The sequence below is a fragment of the Punctularia strigosozonata genome (genome assembly GCF_000264995.1).
Source record: "Punctularia strigosozonata HHB-11173 SS5 unplaced genomic scaffold PUNSTscaffold_3, whole genome shotgun sequence".
Classification (NCBI taxonomy): Eukaryota; Fungi; Basidiomycota; class Agaricomycetes; order Corticiales; family Punctulariaceae; genus Punctularia; species Punctularia strigosozonata.
In genome coordinates this window covers 2,751,625-2,768,355 of record NW_006767435.1, presented here as the reverse complement: position 1 = coordinate 2,768,355, position 16,731 = coordinate 2,751,625, and the positions used below count along the sequence as shown (strand labels likewise).

The window sequence follows — 16,731 nt, the reverse complement described above, 5'->3', positions numbered from 1 at the left end:
TTGTGTGCTTCATATACGGAAGACCGGAGACTCAAGAAATGACCAGCTGGTGCAGGCTGATCCCCGTTGGCTCGTGCCATTGGGCGTGAAGGTGTTCGCACCCCATGAGAAGGGCGTATGGCAGGATGTTGACGTGAGCGGACGGGGGACCGGCGAGCTGTGTTTCATCGTCGTGTTCGAGACAGCTCGGAGGATCCGCGTTGACATAAGGAGGCGAGGGGTGATAAAAGGGCGAACCGTCAAGGCCGTCGAAAAGCAGCCCCTCCCTAAAACTAAAGATCACTGTACCATAACACGAGAGAAGAGGCTCTCCGTAGAGCAAGGTCGGTATCCCGGGCGCTCTTTGACGATGATCGTATGGTTGACGCTCAAGGGGTTAGGAACGATGCTGTCCATGTCGCCGAGCTCCGCTAGAGGGTACACCGGCGGCGCGCCGCTCGAGCGCTGCCCCGCACGCCAGGCGTCGTCGCCGCCCACGTCGCCGCCTACATCGCCGATGGCGAGCGAGAGCGCGTGCAGGAGGAAGGCGAGCGAGAAGTTCGCGTCGGCGTTCGGGGTGAAAGCGGAGGGAAAGATCGTCGGCGTGAAGAGTCTGAGCTCGGGGAGGAGGCAGGCGTCTTGACCGCCTCGAGCCCGATGTGATTCTGAAGCACCGGAACGCAAACAAGAAAGCAAATTGTATCGAGCATTTCATCCACTGTATCCGTACTTGTTGTAGACATAGACGAGACTTGTAGCATGGTTAAAGAGAGAAAGATCTCCGTCAATGCTACGTACCACCACCGATGCATGCAGCGAACGATATCGATGCTGACCGTCTTAGACTTGTGTTCATCATGCTGCATCAGTGCCAACCTCGAATTGATCTACTGGTTCACAGGTCATGAGGCATGACATTGTGCGGCCGCTGCTGGGATCAGCCCGCTTTACCTTCACCTCCGACACGATATTTCTCCGCGCTCTTGAGGCTGGGACCCTTTCGTCGCACCAGACGCTGCCTGGTGGGACACCGCCATCATCCCTAGCAAGGGGACGTCGAGCTTGTTTCTTGCTGTCGCACTGAGTCGTCAGTAAAGATCATGTCCTGTCCAGCTATGCGAATTCGCTTCATGCGCGTTGATCTGCGAGTCTTGGACATGGCTCTTACGATCATCTCGCACTCCCAGCCCAAGAATATGATCCCCAACGGCCACGGCGTACGTTAACGTTGCAGGGCGACTCGGGCTCATCGGATCGAAGACAGCACCCCGTCTTCGTTCCGCCCCTGTGCCGCAGGAGGTGTGTATTAATTGGAAGCAGGGCCAGCCTAAAAGTCGATATGGCACAGAGCACCGCGTAACCTCCCTCGGTCGCATGGAACGAAAACATCGCTGCTCCACAATCTGCAGCTTCTCATCTTCGTCGAGACGAAAAAAATGTGCTTGTCCGGGATCGGTTACCACGCAACTCGTACTCACTCGTCACGAAGCACATAACGTCGGTAAACGAGCTCCACTGCACGCTCTGGGATCGCAAGGGGCCCAGAATGTCGGCTCAAGCGCGCGCTGTGCGCCAACACTTGCCATGAGAATGGTTATCTTGATTTCTCAAGCTATGGGGTGCCTGGCCTAACACGAGATGCGACGTCTCGTCGCTGATTCGTGCCGCTCAGCATTGCTTGCCGGAGAAATCGAAGGATCGCGGCCTCCTCCTGGGCCGCACAACTGCCCTCTACTCTCGCTCTGGTCAGATGCTGGTAGCATTCAAGGCACAGCGACGAGCGCGTCATCGGCGGTTGACAATGCCAGAGCGAGTATAAGAGATCAGGTCGTCGCCCCGTCCTCCTCCAGAAGGCGGCAGTTCTTCACGAAATCGAGATCACTCCATCGTCGAGATGCGGTTGCTGTTGTTCATCTCGTTCATCTTCGTCGGCTTTGTCGCCGTGACCAGCGCGACGGCGATAGGCCCGAACGCAGAGCGCTTGAAGCGCGGGCTGCCGCCTCTCTCCCCTCGCCGTCCGTTCGAGGCCTCGGCCGTCACTCGTAAGCATTCATAGGACTTCTCATCTCTATTGTGTATCTCACAGCAATGCACCATCTTAGCTGCCAAGCGATCTAGCCCTTCCGGTCTACCCTACCTTTGTGAGCTCGGGCCTCTGCAATGCTGCGAAACATATACCGATGTTCGTGCGCATGGTTTCGCACTCGGAAACTTCAATGCTCAATCTCATATAGACGTCGGATCCCGTGGCGCAGCTCATCCTAGGCCTGCTCGGTATCACCGTCGGGCTCGTCGAGCCGTGCGGCCTCAATTGCGTTGCTTACTTGCCGACGTGCAAGTTCGAGGTTCTGTGCTGCCTCGACTACTCTTACGTATGATCTCCTCTCTTCACATCCGGCGTCGAACTTTGAACTAATGCTGACATGCAGGGAGGACAAATCGACTTGGGCTGCTACAAATACATTCTCTAGTTGACTGGCTCGGAAAGTATCGATGCTAGACGGTGAGGCTGGGTTGCGGGGTTTGTGGTCTTGTACGATTGATTGTACTGTGCTTCGACTTGCGGTGATCTGGATGCGATGGCCATATGACCTGCTCGCACCGCATGGTCTTACAATTGAAATAACTGGTTGGAATATGTCTATCTTAACGAACGCACGGACCGGCGTCATCGTGAACCGAGTTACAGTCAATCAAGAGGAACCAAGACGGCGATACTCCTCGTCGATTGCGATTGTCACCGCTTCCAGGACATGAGGAGCTTGGCGCCAAGGGGTATGACGAGGCGGCCCATTGGCGGGGTCATACACACCGGTGTGCACGAGGATCGACCGGATGGAAGCCGCATTGGCACCACAAATATCTGCAAGTCCGACGTAAACAACCGAACTCAAGCAGGATGGACGCGAGACGGCTGACCTGATTCGGGGTTATCTAGAGAGCGCAGTGAATTAACTCAGCGGGTCTCAAAAACCGCAGCAGGGAATTGAAATCACCTCCAATCATGTACCTGAATGACAACTGTCAGGACACATCGTGACTAAGAGACAGGGCAACTCTCACAGCGTCGGTTGCTCGTCCTTCTGAACTTGAAGTCCTACCAGGCTCTGCACGCGATTGTCCATGACGCGCGCCGCAAATTTGAATGTCGCGCTTGTTGGCTTTCCGAAGATCGTCGCCTCGTAATGAGGCTCGGTGATGCCGTACTCCTTGCAGGCCACCTGTATACCCTCTTGATAGCATCACTACACGCTTCGCCTATGCCACCCTAACTGACCTGGTGATAGATGTTCTGCAACGTGTGGATGAATGCGCCTTGTCCTAGGCGAGACCGAGGGAAGCTTGACCGCCAAAGGAGATCGGGATTGCAGAAGTAGACAGGGAATCTCTCAGGTTCCGAGGCTCTAAGTCTTGTGATAGGCCCAGTGATGCTCCCCGACCCAAGGACGATGTCCAGAAGGATCTGAGTGTCCATTCCCCAGTTTCGAGGATCGTGGAAGACAAATGCAGCCCCGAAGCGCGTACTGGGGTCAAAGTGCTGGGAATCCCCAGCGAGATTAGAACGTGGAGGTTGTTTGGGCTTGTTACTCACCTTCACCGACGCACGTTCTTCGGGGCTGAGCGAGTAGAATGGCCAGATACTGTGAAGGAATAAGTGGATATAGAAAGATACTTCCAATCCCAGACATACTCTGGTAAAGCGGCCTTGATGTCCAAGGGAGTGTATACGTGTTTATAGCCATAGCCTTCTGCGACTTTACGGCATACATCATTGATACCACCAAGAACAAGTACGGGGGCATCTGCATACCTCTCCACGAGATCTGGAGAGGTCAGGATTGTGTGGGCTTGAACGATTTGGTCGGGGGAAATCTAGATCAGGAGGTCAGAGAGGAACGTGCGGACGAGGATGACGACTTGCGTCCACCCCGAACTGCTTCGTTAGCTTCCGACTGCGATCGGCTTCACTGACCCCGCCGCCATTGGTAAGCTGGTATGTTTGCGCTTCAGCAAGTTGCTGGCAAGTGCAACCGTGTCACTGACGAAGATGTAGGGCAACTTCCTGAATACGTCGGTGTGGGCTGTAAGCGGTGATTCGGGCATTGTATACACACTATGGAGACTTACACACTAAAGCGATTGTCGCCATTGAGAATACGAAAGACTTCTTTAGCCTCCGGAAGTACTTCAGAGCCTCTTAATAGGACGCCGTCCTGTAGTCAATCAAGGTCGCTGAGTCAATCATAAGTCAATTATCCTCTGCTAAGCACCCACTATGTCGAAGATGAACCCAACGGGTGGTGTTGAATTGGTTGTTCCACGGCTGAGAGCCTGGCGTAGGAAGCATCAGATTCGCGGATTTCCACAGCTATCAGTTGCAGCTCGCATAGGCACATTATATCGTTCATGGATAGAGGGACTGAGTGAGAAGCTGCGTCCATTGCGAGGGGTAGTAGGAGTGCGACAATGCCAGTTCTGCTGTAGCATGGGTGATGCTCGAATGCATCTCGCCGTTATGGATGCGAGGCAACGGTGCTTGCTGGACATGATGAATGCAAGGCTCGCGTACATCCCAAACGCGGTCGCCGTCGGGATCGGTCGACGCCATCACCTGATCGCGCGAAGATTCCTATCCGGAATCCCGGTCCGAACTTGAAAGTCATCCATTAGGCCCCGATCGGGACACCGAGTTGGGTTGGGTTGGGTTGGGTTGGGTTGAGTTGAGGCCCGGGCCGGGTGACCCGTGTTACATGTAACGTATTTGTCACCATTAGTCACCATTAGTCACATTAACCTTCGCCACAAATACAATTTAAACAGTGCCCAGGTAGACATGATAGACCACTGAGCCTTAGGAGCCATGAGAGGGAGCAGGAGAACGAGGATACAGTCCATTAATCCGTGAATATCTATTGTAACTTGACCGCTGCTTGACGGCGTGACTCTGAGTTCCTCGGCCTTGCCTGGCGTGATTCCCGCATCTGCGCCACCTCGACTCCCACACTTTTTGGCGGGGGCAACCCAACCCAACCCAACCCAACCCACCTCAACCCGGTGTCCCGATCGGGGCCTTAGCCTCACTCAATAATATGATTGTGTCAAGCTCCAACTTCCTTGCGTTTCTCAAAGATGAATACTGTGACCAACATTGTTGCATGTTCGTACATGTAATGGTCTTCAATGCGCATATATATTGTGGACGAAAATGCTTGAATTAACGGACCCGGACCCCAAAATCAACCCGCCTTCGTAAGAGTCTCGTGGCAAGTCTGGATCATAGGTTTTAAAACGGGTTCAAGCCAATTCATAACACCAGCCATTCCTTCTTGCCGCTCGACACCCGCAATATAGGCCTAAGAAGAAGACGTGAGAAGGGCTTCATGTGTAGGGAGAAATTCATTAACCTCCATGATGTCCGCTTGGTGTCGACGTTTCGATGAGTACGTATCAGTAGGAGCTACCTTGGGGTGCGCTCACCAAGGCGGTGAACGCCGATTTCTGTGGCGCCACCTAGACGATCGGGTAGTTTGTATGCAAGGGCGCTTCGAGATGTTAGATGGTTTCCAGATGACTGCTTGATGAGAGCGCTTACAGAGCGGCCAGACTGTTGTTGCTGACTACCGTGTCTCTGATGCGCTTCGGACATCCCGATGTATGTCAAAAACCGAGTAAAACTCATGGTGATGATTCCTTACCGTGGCCACGCCTACTTCAATATTGGGTAGCTGATCGATGATCATGCTTATGATCACCATTTCCAAGATTGCGTCGCCTTTCAAAGCCAGACTAGAAGCCAGAAAACATCATGTGTGAGCATGCGTCGCAACGCGACTCAGTATAGTTACGGTACATTCGGTGGCTCGAGGTTTGACCGTTGCTGCCTTGAACAAACTGCGTATCTGCGTTCGCCGTTGTTTTCGAGAACACTTTCTTTTTAAGCTTCCTGGACTTGAGGCGAGGCAAGACGGGAAGGGGAGGCGGTGTCATGGATCCTACACAATGATAATTTGCAGCGATACAGATCCGACAGCATCTGATGCGGACCTCCATCGCAATGCGCAAGGCTGTGGAGGTGGATAGACGCAGATATCATACCCCCACTCGGTGTCAGAGACCTGCGAGACATTTGTGAAAGGATAGCGGCGAGCATGATTCGATTATGGGAGAGGTTCAAGCTCACTGGCTACGACGTCGCGCTTTTATGCGGATATGGTGGTCTGCCTTGCATGGTAAAGGTCGTATTGTGTGATCCCGTGTTAGCAAGAGCAACACTAACCAGCAGCGGCTCTCGAATCGCTGAGGTCATTCATCGTCGACAGGAGATCCCATGGACGGTGTACGCTCCAGCGTCGATGATACACAGTTTCAAGAGGACGTATCGAAGATCGCTCTCTAGCCCGAGGGTGCGACTGCATCTGGTAACGTGGAGCCGTGGAGAAGACCTACTAGCTAAAGCCCCGTCGTTCTCGCTGACCATGTTGGGAGTGGCGCGAGCCTACTTGATGTCGTGGAGCTTCGTGCACAGACAAGATCGTCGAAATGGCGTCAAGCCTTGGAGATGAGCAGAAGGACAACCAGGGGTCGTGTTGTTGCTCGTGTACGTATCTCCGGCGAGCAGCCAATGGAGCATACTATGTAGGAGAGATCTCGATCGACCAGTCTGCCATGAAGATCGTCCAAATGTACGTCATCCCACCGCGAGGCGCTCTCCTCGACAGCGCCCACGACTCGCAGAGGTTGCTCTCGTCGCTTCAAGCGTGTAATTGGTACAAACACCCGTAACTCACGACTCCTTGTATCTCTCTGCTTCTGCCTTTCACCACAACTCGTATCATCTTTGTACTCTATAATCTCGACGAGCTGGACCCCCTCGTTCGGACCACGCTTCGAACCACGATAGAACGATAGAGAGAACTCCGATAACGACCAGTAATGAATCATGTAGACGTCGCGAACGGCTCTTCGCACCAATATGACGACAATCTCAAGTCAACTCGTCGACAAGCGGCGAAGAACCGGGAAAGCGACTTCGCTGGCATCTCCTCCAAGCAGCTCGCCCGGCTGCTGCTCTACCAACAACGCGAAACTCGAGACCTTGAGCGTGTCCTCGGCGATGTGTCGCGGCAGGTGCACCTAGAAGCCGCTCGAGCGGACGACAACGAGCATCGGGCGCGGGAAGCTGCCTTGCGCTTCCGGGCTATTGACGATGGTCGTCGACTAGCAGAGCAGGAGGTCAAGCGTGCAAAGGAGGAGCTACGACTTTACCAACAGCAGCTAGCCCAAGCACAGGCGGAGATCGATCGTGCTCAGAAGATCCTCGAGGCTATCGAAACCCAGAGGAGCGACGCAGAACAGGCGGCAGCAAGCGCTCGTTCCACGGCGCGCAGGTTGAGGGAGGAGCGACTGATGGACATGGCTAGGGAGGAGGGACGAAGGCAGGGCTTGCGGGAGGGCTTGGAACGGGGAAGATACGCGGGCTACGCCGAGGGCAGGTTCCGTACCATGGAAGAAATCGGCGCAGACCAGGAAGAGGAGGAGGAGGAAGAGGAAGATATCTCTCCTGGCACCTACGAGTCCCTTGGTGGACCCATCCGCACCTTCGGTGACACACCTCTGGTCTCTGCTACGACCGAGACCGGGCCCGATATCCCTGCTCCTGTTCCCCCTCCACCACCCGACGACGGCCAGATACATCCGGTCATTATGCATAATTATCCTCGTTCACCCGGACACACGCCAGTGGATATGCCTCCAGAAGGCTGGATTCCGAACATGGACAACGACGGGCAGATACGCTTGCCACCTGCGCACGAATTTGAGGGCAGATATCCTCCCCCGACCGCTACCCCCGCCACCACAGCATCTCCCACCCTTACGTCCCCAATCGACATAGAAGATATTCGACCTGTACGCATTGTACATGCAGCCCCTCCTTCGGCGCCACCGACCACGACCAGCTTCAGGACTCGCCCAAGACGAGGATCGTCGCCTGATTCGTCGACCTCGCGATCGACGAACCTGTCGAAAATGGATCTGGTCACGCCGCCAGAAACGGATGCCGGCGGCAGCAGGCTCCGCGATCGAGGCATCCCTCGGGGTCGCGGCGAGCGCGAGCTCAGCGTCATCCCTGAAGCCAGTCCTGCACCAGAGGCAAACAGAAAACCTAGTCTCCAGACATTCACTCCAGCCATGCAGGCTGCTCCTGTACCCCTGTATGAGAATGGTGGAATGAGTTCTGGTGTCACAGACGGACGGAGGACGCCTGCGCGTCCACCCTCCGCAACGCCTACCATCGGAAACACGCTGCGCCCCCCCTTGGAACCATCAAACAGGAGTTTCCGCTCATCCACGAGCAGTGCGGTTAATATCACCGTCCAGCCTCCAGTTAGTGTATCATCATCATCATCCAGGTGCATACTGAACATGCTATACAGTCGCGTCCTCCCTCCAACACTTCCAGGCGCACGACGATGGTCGGCTTTCTCAGCCCAGAGAGTGCGCACTCCCCTCTCCCGGCAGTTCCGGAACCTTCGGACCCGAATTACTTGGCTGAAGACAATGTTGCGCCCTTTATACCTCCCGCACCTGGTACGGGTAGTGAATCGTACGCAATGCCCTCGACCGCTGGCCCTCCCTCTTATGCTGCACCACCGGTCGGCGTACCTTATCCTGGGTCGTCTTCGTCGGGGTCAGCACCATATGTACCTTCTGGCTCGGCTCCTCAGCCTCAACCAATGTTCGGGGGTCTTCCGCCCGGATTCATGCCAACTGGATTGCCGGCAGGCTTTGTACCTATGGCCCCGCCACTGTCAGCCGAACAGTATGCGCAAACGCCGGGAGCTGTCCCAGTTCAGATAGCTCCGCAACCTCCGATCACCGTTGGAAACGCGATGGTCAACCAACCTAGAACAGCCAACGCGCCTTCGCGGCCGCCATCTGCTCCCGTGATTCCTCGTGCGCCGTCGGTACCCAGCGTCATGCGCGTAGACCCAGGAGCTGGAGCCCCTATGCCCGGAAGTTTCGAGATCGAGCCTGCAACATCCGGAATGCCGAGTAATCCCAGTAACAGTGCTCCAGTACCTGCACCCGCCCCTACCGCCATGCCGGTACCCGCGCCATCTGTCGTCCCTGTCCCACCCCCGGGTGTGTATAGCGACAGGTCGCGTGGCAGCGCGAGGAGAGCACCCGTCAACATCTACGGTGGACGAGGTACTCCGGCGATTCAGACTGAGCTCAGCCGCAACATTCCAACCCCGGAGTCGTCCGAGCCCGACGACGAAATCTCTTCGAGCTTAGGCAGCCTTGACACTTTGACAACACCACCGCAACGTCCGAAACATATGGCAGGCGCAACGCCCCGCTACGAGGAAGCACCACTGCCTAGCGGCGTGTCATATCCACAGCCGGGGCGGCCTGCTTCTTCCCGTTCGGCGCGGACGCGGACAAGCAGCGGTGGCACGACAAGCAGCGCCACGGCTGCTGCCGCACGGGTGCCGCTCCCGCCTTCTACAGTGGGATGGAGCCCACGGACTGCATCAAGCCCGTATGGATCGTCGTGGGGAACTATCAGCACCAACATGAATGCCGGTGCCACGCCGGCACCTCTGAATAGACCCTTCTCCATCTTCTCGGACGCGCCGAAAGGCGGCGGCGATCGGGATTCGCTACGCGGGTCGAGATTTGGCAGGTAGGCTTTTTTGTCGCATAGCTTGTTTGTCGTGGTGTATTGACTAGCAACCGTTCGGGACCACAGTGACGCCGGCAGCGAATTCAACGACGATCTCCTGGTGCGCTCCAACAACCATAATCCGATACCGGTTCCACCACCTGGGGTCGTTACGCGAGCTCCGTCGGGATCGGCGAGCGTGCGAGAGCGGATCGAACGCTTGGGAACGATCCTGGATTCACCTCACCAGACCAAACGGAAGCCACAGGGCCGCTATGCGGCTTCCGTCGAGTCGGTATCGGACGACTGAGTACATCTGGATTAGTACTCGCCCTGCTTCCTTTGGTCGAAGAAGCGCGAGAAACCTTTGACTCGACCTCGCCATCGAGCCCCTCTTGTGTATCTCGGAGTGTACGCTCCAGTGACCACGGAAAAACGTTTGGATGGCTTCCGTTCGATATTCTGGACGCTTGTGTCCAATCGCCGATAACAGGAGCGGGGCCGCGGTGGTCATCTCACATACGTACCAAGGGCCGGCTTATAGCTGCACGAATCTAGGACGGCTGAAAGCACAGTATGCGGACGTCTGTGGCCACTACTACGGTTATGGTACGTGAAAAATAGAGTTCAATACTTGCCAGACGCCTAGATTACTTGACCCATCCCGGCCCATGGTGAGCCTGCGTTGCTTGTCGAGCAGCAATGCGAGGTCCAATGAGCATGCAGTCCGTGTGCCGACAAACATTGAGATAGGATAGCTTTGGCGCGAGTGCTCAATAGGTTTGCGTGGAACCGGTCCTGCGTACGCGCAAGCGTTGCTGCGGGCGCAGTGGCTATGCACACCTGAACGTCTCCCAAAGCCAGACCGTGATTGGGATACCGGGTCCGTGATGAGTCGAGCGGGCGCTTGCGTGTGCGGTTTGGGACTGCGGGCCTTCAGGATAGCAGGTTAGAATATATCAATGCCTTTCGTGGTTTCATGCTCGTCCCAAACCCGCTACCTGCCGCCATGTCGTCCTGCTCCCAGGATTCGTCCTTCGGGCCAGGGTCCACCTGCCGGTTCCTGGACTTCACCCTTAGATTCGAGCAGACGTGAGCAGACTTTTACAACAAGCTACTATATTCCAACATCGCCTGACATCTGTCTAGCATCATGTCGACTCTACCTGATCTGGTGTTCCTGATGTTAGCAGGCGTACGGGTGTTTCAACTCTCGCGATCGGGTTCCGCTGTTCGTAAGCTCGGTTTCGGGCTCCTTCCTACGAAGGCGTTCGCCTGCTTGTCATGCATTTCGCTTTGCGTCGCGAATACCGTGCTTGAGACACGCGCGCATAACCGAGGCACACTCTCGCTGTGGGTCGCCTCCCCGATTGTACAAGTCATTAGTAGTGTAAGGTGTTTTTCGTTATCACGCACTACGTGTGTTCACATCCTCGTCAGGTGGTCATGTCAGTTCTCGTTTATTACGAGCACTTCAATTCTGTCCGGCCTAGTGCGCTTGTTACCTGCTACGCCTTGTTGAAAAGCATCTTTACGGCCGCGACTGTGCGGACGTACGTGTTGATCGGCCTGGACCACGCCGAACATGGCCTCTTCATTGCCTGCGTACTTCTCGTGGCATCATATCTTGCGGTTATGTGCGTGGAACTCATCCATAAACGTGCTCTTCTGCAAGATCAGGTGCAGTGAGAATTACATTTGGTTCGGTATATATATCTGATCCTTATTTGTAGACGCTGCCAAAAGCGATTACGGCAAGCTGGATATACCGCTCGTTATACTTCTGGCTATTCCCTCTTCTGTGGAAAGGCCGCAAGACCACCCTGACAATCGACGACTGCTCAGATATCCCCGAGTTCATGCACGCTTCGGCTTCGAAGACGACCTTGCAGAAGGCGCTTCAGCAGACACCGTATGATTGCAATCACTACTCGTCTTGGCAGCAATCTCAATATGTTGTCTTCCAGTCGAACGTCGAGCTATCTTTCTCGAGCCTCCTTAACCGCGTTTGGAGGCATGTTCCTTACACCGATTCTGCCGCGCCTCATCCAGCTGTTCGCGACGTTTGCGCAACCGCTTCTTGTGAACCAGATGGTCGGCTTCATCTCCAACCCCGAGCGGCCTTCCGACGTCGGCTGGGCACTGGTTGGCGCATTCGTCTGCGTATACGCAGTATTAGCCATCTCCGTCTCCCTCTATCTGGAAGAGGTGCGCTTGTTTGTGTTGTATTTCGAAAGACGTCGGATCCATCTTTTATCATTTGAAGGTGTACGACGTTGTTATCACGTATAGAGGCGCTCTGGTCGGCATGATATATGAGAAATCGCTGAGACTGAACTTGGAAACGGGACGCTCTGTCGGTAGCGGCGCTGCAAGTACTTATATGTATGACACTACGCGACACAATCAGCCTGCACCCCTGACTGGATTCCTTTCACCAGGTCCGTCGACGTGGAAAGAATATGCGAAGGGATGCAAATATTTCATGAGGTTTGGGCGGCGCTCGTATCCATCGTTCTCTCCATCATCATCTTGTACAATCAAGTCAGTCTTCTGTTCACTTTTCTGCATCAGATCTGCCGGATTCACCTCTTGTATAGGCAACATGGCCAGCGTTCTTACCGCTTGGAGTGACATTTGTGGTCATTGCACTAGCAGGGTTTGTGGGGGCACCGATCGGGAAACGGCAGGCAGCATGGCTGAAATCTACGGACGAGCGGGTGAAATTCCTCTCATCGGTGCTTCAAAATTTCCTTCCCATCAAGTGGGCGAGATATGAAGGCATTCTTGCGCGGAAAGCCGCAGAGTTGCGTATTGCGGAGACGAAACACGCGCGTATCTACTAGTACGTGATAATGTCGCTGTTGGGAATATCGTGCTGATACGATCTTCCTTCCGCAGCGACACCCTGGTCGTTGCTGTTGCGCTATCCAATACAGCTTACGTTTTCTCTCTGTTATCCGTAATCGGGCCATACGCGGGACTGGTGGCCTCACAAGGCAAAGCACCGCTCAATCCTCAAAGATTGTTCACGATTGTTGCGACAGTCAGCCTGCTGGACAGCCCGCTAAATCTCCTTGGTAACGTCAACCATCTCGCAGCCCCAAAATATTCATCGAATCTCCTCGACAGGCCAAACTCTCCCCGCACTGGCGGCTTCATACGCATCGCTGAAACGCATTCACGAGTTTTTGCTACTGCCGGAACGAGTTGATAAGTCCCCAGTTGAGAAGGATAGGGAGACCGATTACGAGGACGAGAAGATCAAGGATGAACTGCTCAGAACGCAGGGGACAACCATATCGATGCAATCTGCCTCCTTCTCTTGGTCGACCAAATCGGATGCCTTTCTTCAAGACATTGATCTAGAGCTTTCGGGACCTGGTGTGCATATGTGTGTCGGTGCCGTAGCCTCAGTGTGTACCCAGCATTCTCTATTCACGGAGTCATTGATGCATAGAGAATATGAAGGGTAAATCACTTCTCCTCGCCTCAATTCTAGGCGAGACAGTCAAGAAATCTGGTTTCTACGCATCTCTGCAGTCGCCCATTGCATACGCGCAACAGGATGCGTTCATCATCCCTGGAACAATCCGCGAAAATGTCGTTTTCGGGCTGGAATTCGATGCAGATCGTTACTTCCGTGTTCTGGATGCATGCGCTCTCACCGAAGACATAAGAAGGATGCCTAGAGGAGATGGCACCCTATTGGGAGAGAAGGGACGTAGACTAAGCGGCGGCCAAAAGCAGAGAATCGTGAGTCCCACAAGGTCGCTATAGTGATACGAGTGTTGATGTGTCTCAGGGGCTTGCTCGTGCGGTATACGCCAACGCCGACTGGACTCTCTTAGATGATCCTTTGAGCGCCCTGGACGCGGAGACCGAGCTTCACGGTGAGAACTTTGTTACCGGTATTGTTTATGTTCGTAACTCAAACTGTATCAGTATTTCGTTCTCTGTTTGGTTCCGGCGGTTTGCTGGCGGGAAAGGCAATCCTCCTTGTCACGCACAATCGTAAGCCTGACACCCGCAGTCTTCGACATTCATTTCTGAATTTGGATGCATCATCCTAGTTAAGCATCTGCACGCGGCTAACAATGTCATCGTGCTCGAGGCCGGTCGCATCCTGTATCAGGGCACACTGGATGAAATCAAGAAGCAGGGTTATGTTCCGCACACCGAGCACTCGCAATCTCATCCAGACATTCAGGAAGATAGTATCTATGCTGCCGGGACTCTGACGGAGCATGTAGCGGAACAAGAAGATGACGAAGCACCCATATCACCAAAGTCTCTGGGATGGACACCCTACATTTTCTTTGCACAAATGACCACATGGCCTCGCACCGTGTTGGCTGCGGTACGGCTCGACTGATATGCAAGGCGTCCGTGCTGACTTGTGCTCCCAGTTGCTGATCATGTCGAATGGAGCCATAAGAGTTGGTTTACAGGTATATCATCGGAGTAGAATGCAACATGTCATGGCACTCACGCCTGCCAGGTCTATACGAAAGAGTGGTCTACGCACAGCACCTCTGCCGTCGCCCCATGGATTGGTGGATATGCAGGGATCAGTGTTGCCTTCCTTGTCATAAGGTACGAATGCCTACGAATATCCACATTCTAGTCCATTGAAATGAAAATTGCGTTATACAGCCTCGCCTCCTTGAGGCAGTACTGCGCTGTCGTCACAAGGTGTGTCGATGCATGACCCAGCAAGTCACGCATGCTCACCATACCGATCTTACGCAGTTATACCGGTCCCAGAGCCCATGAAGCAGAGATTTCGAGCGTTTTCAACACCGTTCCTGCCTTCTTCATGAAGACTCCCGCAGGTCGCATACTCAACAGGTTCTCGCAGGTGATCATCACTTGTGCAGGCTCTGCATCCAGCGACTCATGCCTTTGTGTCAGGACATATTCATGCTTGATTTTGCGTTTCCTATATCCTTCTTGAGTGTGTTGACCGATAGTGTCACCATTGGTGAGTTCTCTGCAATACACTGTGGCGCTCTAAATATCTCACCTGCGTTCGTCACAGTCGGGACGGCTGTTTTCATCTTCATCGCAGTGAGTCTTGACTCGCGTTTGATCCATTGGTGAAAGCTGACTTCGTCCGTTAAGACGCCTTGGCTTTTGGTTTCTGTCCCTGCATTGGTGATCGCAAACTGGATTGTCTTGCAACTTTATGTTGTCAGTCAAGGCTCGTAGAAGAGCCATGGTTGCTCGCTGACCCCGCGGATCATAGAGATCCTCCAAACAGTTACAGCATCTGGAAGCCGGCAGCAAGTCTCCGCTCTACACCGGGGTATGTCATGTTGCAGCAGTATGGCCAAGATGTAATCTGACCTGCCCCAAATAGTTTTCTTCCACCCTCACTGGTCTGGAGACGATCCGGTATGTTTCGCAGAACTTCGCCAGTGATACATTACTGATAATCCTGTGCAGTGCCTTTGGCGTTCAAGGCCACTTCCGGTCCATTAATGATCTGCATCTTGACCGCAGTCAAGGCCCCTATTACTATCGCCTGGCCAGCCTGCGTTTCTTGCGAGTGTTCCCGCTCAGTGCAATCTGCTTTTGCTAATGCCATCCTGCAGGAGGACTGCGTTAAGTCTTGTTACCTTTGTGCTAGCTGTCGGGCTCGCTGGATTGTCGGTGGGCCTTCGCCACTCTACAGATCCAGCTTTGTAAGCGATCGAATTCTCGATGCAAGCGGCTAGTCGCTGATGTTCTTGCTAGCCTCGGTCTGGCTCTTTCTAACCTGATAAATCTCGGAGACGATCTGTCCCGAGTCCTCTTGGTACGTCGAGCTCTTCAACAAGACGTTGTCTAACCTGCTTGATCGCACAGAGCATCGGGCAACTGGAGAATGGTTCCGTGTCAATATCGCGAATCCACGAGTACTCCTCCTTACCTCCCGAGGAGAGCAAGTACATCACCGAGCTAGCGAAGAGTAAACCGCCCACACAATGGCCGACTTCAGGGTCTGTCACATTCGACGACGTCAAGCTGCGCTACAAGTTAGTTTGTGAATATACTATCAACCGCATCTTACGCTTACCCCGATTGTTCAGAGCCGACCTCGCTCCCGCACTGAACAGTGTCTCTTTCCGAATTTCTGGGGGAAAGAAGGTCGGTGTGTGCGGAAGAACGGGGTACGTTCGCTCCGCCCACAGCTCGACGTTCTCATAATAATACGCCTTTGTAGTTCCGGCAAGAGTACTCTGATCATGGCATTGTTCCGTGCATTGGACGACTCCCTATTGGACGGCAGAATTCTGATCGATGACCTTGATACGCAATCTATCTCCGTCACTACCTTGCGTGGATCATTGAGGTGCGTAGATTCGTGTATGTCCTGCCGGTGATCGTGGTTGATAGTTCGTTTGGCGTGCTCTTCAGCCTTGTCTCCCAAGAACCATTCATATGGCGAGCCACGTTGCGCGAGAACCTCGATCCCGAAGGGCTACGAGATGAGGAGGAGATGTGGGCCGCGTTGAAGGACGTCGGGATGGCCGAGGCCGTCGGCGCTTTGCCAGAGAAACTGGACGCGATGCTCGAGGAGAGCGGCTCGTTCTCCAAGGGACAATGTCAGTTGCTTTGCTTGGCGCGCGTTCTCTTGCGTCGAAAGCGAATCGTCGTCCTCGACGAAGCTAGCAGTAGGCAAGTCACTTTCCTCGCCTGGTTGCTTGACCGAACTCACATAAACGTACCAGTTTGGATTTGAAGACCGATGAACAGATGCGAGAAGTGGTCAGGACGGCTTTCGCGGATTGCACTGTTATCGCTGTTGCCCACCGTATCGGTATGTGTTCCAGAGGAGTTTAGACGTTCGTATCGAGCTCGTCGATAACCTCTTCTCCAGCGACAATCATAGATTTTGACCATATTCTCGTGATGGAGGACGGAAAGATAGTAGAAAGCGCCAGTCCCCATGAACTTTTGCAAAACCCCAACTCGAAGTTCAGGCAATTAGCGACGAGTCAAGGTCTCGGACCCAATGGAGATGTCACCGGCGGAGTTGTTGCATCACGAACGGAATACGACGACAAAACGATATAGAGATTTGTTCCATTATAACGTAT

General features: G+C 54.1%; 5 protein-coding genes across 5 annotated transcripts; 3 read left to right on the top strand and 2 right to left on the bottom strand.

Annotated features, from left to right (window-relative positions):
- Positions 1-279: 279 nt before the first annotated feature.
- PUNSTDRAFT_132213 (uncharacterized protein) lies at positions 280-740 on the bottom strand (the record flags this gene model as incomplete). Its single annotated transcript, XM_007381547.1, has 2 exons — positions 280-644; positions 710-740. The coding sequence occupies 2 exons, from the start codon at positions 738-740 to the stop codon at positions 280-282; spliced, it is 396 nt and encodes a 131-aa protein (XP_007381609.1).
- Positions 741-1,873: 1,133 nt separating this feature from the next.
- Positions 1,874-2,357, top strand: PUNSTDRAFT_132212 (uncharacterized protein; the record flags this gene model as incomplete). Its single annotated transcript, XM_007381546.1, has 3 exons — positions 1,874-2,021; positions 2,082-2,161; positions 2,214-2,357. 3 exons carry the CDS (start codon positions 1,874-1,876, stop codon positions 2,355-2,357), a joined length of 372 nt encoding a protein of 123 aa, XP_007381608.1.
- A 315-nt stretch (positions 2,358-2,672) lies between these two features.
- PUNSTDRAFT_62693 (HAD hydrolase) lies at positions 2,673-4,281 on the bottom strand (the record flags this gene model as incomplete). The annotated part of the gene is made up of 9 exons (XM_007381545.1): positions 2,673-2,868; positions 3,043-3,185; positions 3,257-3,517; positions 3,572-3,620; positions 3,671-3,852; positions 3,908-3,970; positions 4,024-4,042; positions 4,108-4,193; positions 4,255-4,281. Coding segments are annotated over 9 exons (1,026 nt in total), but the record flags the coding sequence as incomplete, so codon positions are not given.
- A 4,032-nt stretch (positions 4,282-8,313) lies between these two features.
- PUNSTDRAFT_119214 (uncharacterized protein) lies at positions 8,314-10,298 on the top strand. The gene is made up of 3 exons (XM_007381544.1): positions 8,314-8,364; positions 8,415-9,667; positions 9,734-10,298. Exons 2-3 carry the CDS (start codon positions 8,451-8,453, stop codon positions 9,954-9,956), a joined length of 1,440 nt encoding a protein of 479 aa, XP_007381606.1. The 5' UTR covers positions 8,314-8,364; positions 8,415-8,450; the 3' UTR covers positions 9,957-10,298.
- Positions 10,299-10,655: 357 nt separating this feature from the next.
- On the top strand, positions 10,656-16,373 carry PUNSTDRAFT_132209 (P-loop containing nucleoside triphosphate hydrolase protein; the record flags this gene model as incomplete). Its single annotated transcript, XM_007381543.1, has 31 exons — positions 10,656-10,738; positions 10,796-11,036; positions 11,087-11,326; positions 11,380-11,558; positions 11,614-11,854; positions 11,913-12,031; positions 12,088-12,190; positions 12,247-12,491; positions 12,548-12,726; positions 12,779-13,048; positions 13,107-13,402; positions 13,452-13,539; positions 13,592-13,660; positions 13,720-14,006; positions 14,056-14,097; positions 14,148-14,242; positions 14,303-14,341; positions 14,399-14,507; positions 14,561-14,630; positions 14,688-14,716; positions 14,771-14,839; positions 14,895-14,954; positions 15,009-15,043; positions 15,095-15,210; positions 15,279-15,333; positions 15,386-15,446; positions 15,497-15,666; positions 15,721-15,801; positions 15,855-15,983; positions 16,049-16,305; positions 16,363-16,373. 31 exons carry the CDS (start codon positions 10,656-10,658, stop codon positions 16,371-16,373), a joined length of 4,068 nt encoding a protein of 1,355 aa, XP_007381605.1.
- Positions 16,374-16,731: the final 358 nt, after the last annotated feature.